General features: G+C 38.6%; 1 protein-coding gene across 1 annotated transcript; it reads right to left on the bottom strand.

Annotated features, from left to right (window-relative positions):
• Window positions 1–541: 541 nt before the first annotated feature.
• rx1 (retinal homeobox gene 1) lies at window positions 542–7060 on the bottom strand. The gene is made up of 3 exons (XM_059341617.1): window positions 6748–7060; window positions 2602–2858; window positions 542–1030 (listed from the first exon to the last, which is right to left on the bottom strand). The coding sequence occupies exons 1-3, from the start codon at window positions 7058–7060 to the stop codon at window positions 551–553; spliced, it is 1050 nt and encodes a 349-aa protein (XP_059197600.1). The 3' UTR covers window positions 542–550.
• Between the last annotated feature and the right edge of the window lie 2214 nt (window positions 7061–9274).

Here is a 9274-nt window from a genome sequence, read left to right on the forward strand (position 1 = left end):
TTCTTATGTTCAAAGGACATTTGTGACCTTTGTGAACCTGCCTGTATCACAGGACAAGCTGTTCATGAACATGCATGGGACTCTGCATTCATCCAGAGGGAAGCCTGTCTGCATAGAGATTACATTAGATGAGGGTTTGTTATAAAATGTGGTTGATAAGGAAAGACACTTCCTTACTCCTGGGGTGCAGTAGTCACCAAGAAGGAATTTGCTTTTACAGCAGCACCCAAAGCAACACTGTACACTTTAACATCTGAGGGAGAACAGATGTCTGGTAACTGTTGGTTTGAAATTAACAATTCAACAAGACTGTGGAGTTTACTTCAAGTCCTTGAGATGAAGAAAAATAATTTTTAAAAGGTCCAAAGGAAGTCCTAAAATCCTCCGTCTTCACAGTTCAAAATCCGTCTCCTTTGCTCAGTGGCTATCAGACAAGTCACTGACATATCTTCCAACATTTTACCCAAATGTCTGTTACCCTGAACTCCCAAAAAAACCTTCAACGTCAGCCTTTCCCAGTGTCAGTAACATGGACTGCCAGGTTTGTTAGTCACATGGGATGCCAGGTCTTGTCCATAGACTGGATGTGTTCCTTTGCTTTCATTCTCAGAGCAGCGATACTGGAGCTGCGCTGGTCCACATCCTCCAGAGGGTATTTATCCGGGTACGGTGCTGTGCACTGGTAGGGAGGGGGAGCCATACTCTGCATCCCTTGGCCCATGGACGGATGAGGGTGAGAGTGAGGATGAGGAGGATGAGGAGTGGAGTTGAGGAAGCTGTGGCTGGGGTAGCTGGGCTGGAGGCCTTGAGCTGGACCCATGAAGCCTGGGATGCTGTGGACCGGCGTGGCGCTGGACAGGGGAGAAGACAGCCAGGGGTCCAAAGGGAGGGAGTTGGTCATGGGACCCATGCTGGTGTGTACCGGTGCCGGGCGGTTAAAGGAAAGCATGGGTGAGTCGTGGAGCTTCATGGTGCTGGCATCCATTTTTTCCTGCCGACGCCATTTAGCTCTGCGGTTCTGGAACCAGACCTGGAGGACAAAATACATTTGGATAAATGGATTTGTTCTTCGGTGTCAGTCTGCAGATTTTTTCCCCATTAGACTTGCAGTTACATGTGATTTACATACAATTATGCTCCTTCAAGTATATAGTTATCAACATTAATTGAAAATGTAAAAAAAATAAACAAGTATTTCTAGTGCAGCACTCACAGAAACATTGTTAAAAGTAAAGCTATTTAAAACTAGCTTACACCAACAAGGTCTACACATTCTTTCACAGCGGGTTTGGTTTTTATTCTCTATATGCTACACACGTGTATTTTACAATTATATTACAGTATCATTAGTACAATTATCCATCATAGACAATTCTGAGTAAGTGAAAGGCGTATATAGCTATATTTTTTTTATTTCTGTCTAGTTTTTATTTAATACATAGCGTATATTAATATTTTCTTTTCTTTTTATATTTTTCTTATCTTTTTCTTTTTTCCTTGTATCTATGTAGGTGTTATATTTATTTCTTAATATTTTATTTGTATTTACGTCTTTTTAAAATTCTGTATATAATGTATATAGCTGTTTATTTTATTGTATTTTTTAGTTATTGTGTTTTCTTTTCTTATTATATTTTAATTGGGCACTTTTTTCATTTGCTTATTTATTCTTGAGCTACTGTTTTGTCTTATCTTATCATTTTGTCCTCAGCCCTTTTGTTCCTCTAAGAAGCCAACGTCCGGTTTAAAGACTGCACCTTCTTGTCCTCAGAAGACTCTATCATGATGTGTTGCAACACTTGGAAACACACACCCTGCTTGCATAACTATTTAGTACAATCTCCTCACCTCAGTACTGACAAGCCAAAGGTCAAACGCTTGGCGTGTTTGTGCTGCTGCCCTCGAGAGCACCTCAGCATTTGGAAACTGACCAATTTAACTCTTAAGGTCAGGTAAGGCTTGTGATGTGGCTATCTGATTAATCCACTTAAGGAGTGGCCCAACACAAGATGAAACAATGGACAAAACATTAAAAAACATGAATATTTACTTTTGTAAACAGACAAAATATCTTTGCCATTTTTTCTTTTCTGAAACCTCTCTATATAAAATGACCTGTTGTGACCTCTAGGATAATCACAGCCTCATGAAATTTTACAACAAAACTAGAGACCTAGAGCATTCAGAGGATGTATGACTTTCCTAGGTATCAGGACAAAAAGGGGGATTCTCACCAGTTTAAAAAACAGAAGTGCTCCCCATCCAATCACAGACAAATGCAATTTTTGCAGAAATAAAAAGAATTGCAAAAGTTTTTTAAACCCAAATTCCAGCATGGGTTTTGATATGTTGTTCTTAAAGGTCTTGGTGTCTTACTGTGATATTTTGAAGGTAATTTCAATAATTTTGATACATTCTTGAGTTAAAAAACAACAACTGCTGAGTTCAGCACCAAATGTAAACACTGTCATAGACAATAACATTGTTGAGCCTTTATATACTCATATCATAAAGACCTTATACACTTTAATCATTTAATTTATGAATGTATTTAATAATTCTAACTATAGACTCATGTGGTGATGTTTTGGTTCCTCCTACCTGAACTCGGACCTCTGGGAGGTTCACCTTCATGGCGAGCTCTTCGCGGCTGTACACGTCCGGGTAGTGGGACTTCTCAAAGGCACGCTCCAGCTCGTGCAGCTGGTAGGTGGTGAAGGTGGTGCGGTTGCGCCTGTGCTTCTTTTTGGGCTGATCGTCCTTGCACGGCTCTGGAGATTTGCCTTCGTCACTCTCTTCTACACTCTTCCTCAGTTCACTCAGCTCCTCGTCACACTTGTTTGTGAATAAGCCGGTATCTGTACATCAGCACATGAGAAAAATCAGTTCCAGGAGTTCTGAAAGTTGTGGTTATCATTACAATATGTTACTAAAACTAAAATTTTGATGGAAAAAAAGCAAAGCAGGGTGGTAAGCTGAAATGAAGAATGTAGTGCCCACTTTCCAGTAGAGCAGACATTCATTTGACACTTGCAACAATAGGCTACTGTAGGTCAGTGAAGCAAGCAATCCCCAGAACTTCAATGAAGCTCGAAAACATTCCTAATCGGATTTAGAAAAGTTGTTTGCAGTGTTGATCTTCTCCAAAAGTAAGCTATCCTCAGAAAGATGTTTGGAAACAAGAGTGTTCCCTTTCTTATTATGCACTGATCTGTAAACCTGATTGTAATTTCCATTGAAATATAAGACATTATTTAGCACGGCCAGTGGACTGCAAAACTGCTTGTTAAATGTCACTGTAAAGAGGATTATAATTAAAGGAATAACCACAATAACATGGAAATGTCTATGTCTTTTTTTAGCACCAGCCACTGACAAGCTGCTGTTGTCACTACAATGATTTTACTTCACCTCTCACCAAACAAAACATAAACAAAACATAAACAATTTCCTTTCAGTTGCTTCATTCCTAATCTTCCATAATATCTCATCTCATTTTCAGCACCAGTGATAACAGAAAACATTTCACAGAGAACAGGGAAGTCTTTAACTCTGTCAAGACTGTTGGCTGAATCTACCAAGTAAGTAATTGAATTAAACAAAGATGACTTTTAATAACTTTTTTAGCAAAAATATTCTTAATGCCATTTCAATTTAAAATATAATAACTCATACAGTATATTGTTAAACAAAAAATACTTGGTTTGTGTACTTTTTTTTTCAAATTATTCACTCAAATTATGGTGTTTTCTTCAGTATATTGATGTTCACAAGTGGACACAAGTTGTGAACACAACATTAACTTTTTAAGTCAATAGTCAGCAAACAGTGGCTGATTTACACAATGTTTATGTCCACCTGGCAAATGTAAATCCACTGCATGTAAATTCCCCTTTTGCTCTGTTTTTGGTCTCTACCAACCCCTGAGGAAAATATAGCTCTCTTTAGCTGCTAATTGCTCCACGATGTTCACCAGCTAACAGCTAACTGTGTCCATCTGAGATGTTCTCATGCAACTAAACTGCATTGTCAATTACGCTTCTGGGGAAAAGTATCACGTTTCTTCCTGACATATAACAAAAATGTTTTTAATAAAAGTCTGTACATGGATGAGATTGGGGTTGGGCTGTACACATCAGGTGTGAAACCAAAAATCAACATTGACCTATTCAATAAAAAAAAGTGTTGCCTGCTGCAGCTAAAAAGCAGCAGATTTACAGACAGTTGCTGTAAAGCTCAAGGGAAGATGCAGATTTGGGATATTCAGCAGGAAAATTCATCACGACACTACAAGAACGTGGATGACAGCTGTTTTTATTTACGTTTTTTTAAAATGTACCCTTAGCTATCAGTTTGATGTTATAGTTTGTAGTCTGTATTTGACCTTTTTCCAAAACTTTGCCTTCCACCTGTCACTGCTTCATTATAACTGACATTACACAATTGTGATTGTGAGCATGTTTCTGTGACTCAGACGTGTTGATGGAGTTAACGGAGGAGGGGTCGTTGTGGTCTTTCAACTGGCAAACGGGAGCAGAGGCAAAGGCAAAGCAGGATTTTTAGTGGTTCATTTATCCACCTCTCATTAAGCAGCTATGACAAAGGCCAGGCTCTGACAAAGGCAGAGGTCAGGTCTGGTTCAGTGACCAGCTCCTGGTCTGTCAGCCCATCACAGCCACTGGTCTGAAGGCTGCCCACTGTTTATCAGCCAGCAGAACATCTCAGCTCAGAGAGGAGGGGGCCGACTGACACCAAACATAAAAACGTTGCTCATTCACGAGGAACGGGGCTGACTTCACAGGGTAGTTACATACAAAAGAGTGATGTCATTGGTGTTGATGTACGTTAATCAAGAAAAATGAGTGTCCGCCTGGATTCAGCGACTGACAATATATCCATCCCCAACACAAATGTTTTTTGTTTCTGCCACAAAACCACCAACCACCTGCCAGATCCTTGAGTGAAAATAGCTTCAGATTAAACGTGATGAATTTGATTCTGAGGCTGAACGATAACAATAACACCCGAATAAACTACTGTACAATCTAATCTGCACAGAAGAGAAGATTAGGGGAATTCCACAAGGGGATGGGATTGGGCTTGGGGACATAAACCCCCTGCACCATCTTGTCCTGTGATTTATCTCTCAATCTCAGCCCACACACTCCACACAGTTAATGCAACAGGCTCCCGGTGGCAAAGTGAATGCTTTTAAAAGGAAGCAAACAGCACAGATATTCTGCACCAAGATGCAGTGGTACCTAACTCAAATTATATTTCTAATTATTGGTTGCCTCTGTCAAACAAAAATGATGCTCCATTTTTTGGTTTATTAACATCTGCCATTGCAGTTTGTAAACTTGTACTTAAAATTATAGTAATAAAAGTTTTGTGGATGTTTTTGTTTCCTAAAAGTGGCTATTTATATACTGTCAGAAACAGTTTTTTAAGATATACATATTAGTAATATGTCTTTTAAACAGTGTTGGAAGAAATATTTAGAACCTTTAGTTAAATAAAAGTAGAAATACAAAAAAAAAATCCATTACAAGCAATTCTTAAATTCAAACATTACTTAAACTAGCTTCTTTTTAATCACTAATGACACCAATGAACATTTTAATGTAATTCATCTATGTGGAGTCAATTTTAGATGCTTTGTATATGACTGGGTAGATTAATGTATCATATCATTTGAGCATATCATGTGTCTTTGTATGAAAAAAAGTAATTAGTAACTGTGTCAAATAAACGTGTGCAGTAAAAAGTAGAATATTTCCCTCTAAAATGTAGTGGAGTAGAAGTAGCTAACATTAAAATATTCAAGTAAAGTACAAAGCAACATTGAACCTAAGTGCAGAACTTTAGTAAATGTACTTAGTTTCTTTCCTTCACTGGTTTCAGTACATGCTAATAAACTTGAAACTGGTGTACATGCTGTTTCATATGCTTCCTTATCTTGTGAAAACTTCAGTGTTACAGGTATAAAATCATATTTAGGCTTTGATGTTTTTCACAAGTTCACAAGTTGATTCTGGCTCTTGAAGAAGTTTGAACCACAATCTGTGTCGGTGGCCAGCAAACTTTATAGTCAGGATTTATTATGTTTGCTCACAGGCTTCAATATTCTAACTTCAGGGCAGCAAAATCAATCTTCTTCTCTCTGAAAAGCTGAACTCCTTCACAGACCAGAGATGCTGCTGTTTGATCAATATCCTCATATGGTTTAAAAGCAAAAGATCAGATTATTCATAAACTTTCACCTTAATAACAAACTTTGAAGCAAGATCTGCACTTAAGGTTGTGTGCAGTTGGGCTCTTAAGGTCATGGATGGATTAAAGAACAGGCACAGGCTCAGGGACCAAAAGTATTAGGCCCCACCTCCTGGCCTTCGCCTCCAAAATGTGACTGAAAGAGGCTCAAAACAACCACAAAGAAACATAAAGCAACTACAAAGAGGAAGAAAAACAACTACAAAAAGGGGCAAAACAACCACTGACAAAGAAAACTACAAAAAGAATAAAAACAATAACAAAACAGCAAAAAAACAACTACAAAAAGACACATAATGGCTACAAAGAAACACAAAACAAGAACAAAAAGGGGCTAAACAATTAGAAAGTGTGTCTTGCTCTTATGTTGTGGGGCTTTTTTTTTATGTCTGTGCCCAGGGGCCACTTGTCTCATAATCCGGCCATGCTTAAAGGTGAAGACTGTAGAAACTGATCAGCAGCAGCGTGACTCACCATGGTACTGCTGCTGCTGCTGCTCTGTGCTGCCGTTTCTCAGTGTGGAAAGGTGCCCGCTGTATGTCGGGTGTGCTGAGGGCTCCTGCTGCCTCCCGGGCTCTGCCAGGCCGTCTATGTCCACTTTATGGGGTCGTGGGGCCCCAGCAGGGCTGAGCAGGGGGTCCTGGTCTTTACTGAAACCCAGAATGACGTCGATGCTGTGGACGCGGCCCCCCACAGCGATGCCCCCACCTTTCCCCAGTTCGTGGAAGTTGCTGGGTGAGAGGCAGCTGTCGTCCACCATGCTCATGGTATCCAGTGATAAATGCATCCGAGCGTCTGTGCACTGCAATGAGAGGAAAAGGGTTAAATTGAAGGACTGCAGGTACAGGAGTGGGGCCGAGATCATTTGGCTACCTTAAATGCCCCTTTGTACATCCATCTAAACCTGCTTATCCTCTGCAGCTCACGGGGGGGCCAGAGTCTCTGCTGAGGACTGTGCTGATGGACACTAATGACACAAGTTACTTCTTAATCCACTCCTCTTACTTTTTCACATCTTGGATTTTAGATTCTAATGTGACAAAAGTGTTCTTGATTTTAAAGGCGGCATTACAGAAACTGTTTTAGCTATTATTTACTTAGTTATGATAACCACATTACTGATAATTGTTGATCAAAAATGTAATTGTGCGAATACTTTCTGAAAGTACCCTACAATTAATATTGAGGCATTTTATGATAAAAAAAATATTGTGATATTTGATTTCCTCCATATGGCCCATGCCAACTCTCTGCAGCTCTAATACAGAGTTGATTATGAATATAAACTAATTGCAACATCTTAAATCTACATTCAACTTTTCAATTTTTATATAAAAGAAAGGCAGCATATCATGAATAAATAAACAACAAACCAGATCCATTTGTGCGAATTAAAGTCTCTCTGTTGGAATAAAATGAAATAAAAAGTGTACTTTTTTTTTTTTTTTACTGTTATTGGTGTCAATACTATAGTATGGATTGTAACTGGAGCAAAGGATCCAAATCTTTAAAGAGCAACAAACCACATCAAGGAACTACAAGTGTGATGTCTGCAGAGTTCATTCACAGGTTATACAATGATGGAAGTCATTCATGTTGCTGAAGAATAAATAGGATTTATGTGTTGGAAGATATATGTGTGCAAAAAAGAGGGAATAAAAAAATAATCAAAATGCTACTTCTGGGATATGCAGATATGCAGTACATCACATGATGTTAATTTATATAAATTTAAGTAGAGTAAGTAATTAAAGTAAAGTGAATTGAATGGCAATAGGAAGAGATGTGCACAGTATTGATTCTTCATTAATTTATCTATTGCTTGAGTTCTACTGGGCGATAATTCATTCATCATCTTTCAATGGAATCACGATCATGATGAAATCACATATTGAGAGATTGTGATACACAATTACATCTAAACTAAACATAACAAACACATGCTAACATACATTTGGTGAGAAAATCTGATGCATATATGTGGATTATTATTTTATTTTTTGTATTATTTTTTATTTTTCCTCTAAAATTTCTCTTGAATCGATTTTGCAGTTAAATTCTTAAAGGAAAATACTAGCAGAATTTAAAAAAGGCTTTACCATGTGATGATTTAACATTGACTATTTAATCAAATGAAATACCAGAAAACATGCTATATAGTGATATAATCTTTATCGAGATATGAAATTGCTTAAAATAGGATTGAAGATTTTGGCCATAGCTTCTGCTATGCAATAGAAATAAATCTACAGACATGGGAGAAAAAGAGCAGATATACACAGAGGAGCAGGAGTTTGTGGAGTTTTGATTAAAAAATACCTTAGTTTTAGCAGCAGCATGTGTTTGTTCAGTAAATCCTGATATTTACACACCATGTGTGCACACCATGCTTTTTTGGACAGCTCCACAACACAGTAAAAGTTCATTGTTGTTGAAAAGTATGGCAGCCATAAAACAAGAGCTTACCTTTTAGAAGTAGTTAACGTTAACTGTTAAAGTTGCTGATGGCAGTGCTCCACCTCTTCCTCTCAGCAGCTCAGTCTCCAACTTCACTCTTCCCAGATCCGCAACGTGCTCTGCTCGCAGTCACTCATCCAGCTTTGCTTACCTTGCATCTCTCTTGGATCATTTATCTATGTAGAAAACAGTCCTGGCATAGACACTCCAATAAAGTGCAAACTGAATAAAGGCAGCCGGTGCAAAGAGCGTTCACCAGCTGAGTTCAGACACCATGCACTCCAGCTCAGAGAGGAGAGTGGAAGAGGAGAAAGACAGGGAGGGAGAGGTGGACAAAGCTGAAGGGGCGTAGGAGGTGAAACGAGGGGATTAGGAGAGGGTTATTAATTGGAATCCTTCCCCTGTAAGAGTGATTGGCAGCTGGTTTCTGCTCAAGTAATTGTTTTAAATGTCATTTCTATTCACCCCCACAGCAGGAGGCCCAGGCTAATGAAGCCTGGACAAAACTTTCTTTCATAAATGTATTGTTTTAAAAACAAAAGAC

Source organism: Centropristis striata, chromosome 9 (genome assembly GCF_030273125.1).
Source record: "Centropristis striata isolate RG_2023a ecotype Rhode Island chromosome 9, C.striata_1.0, whole genome shotgun sequence".
In the NCBI taxonomy this organism is placed as follows: domain Eukaryota; kingdom Metazoa; phylum Chordata; class Actinopteri; order Perciformes; family Serranidae; genus Centropristis; species Centropristis striata.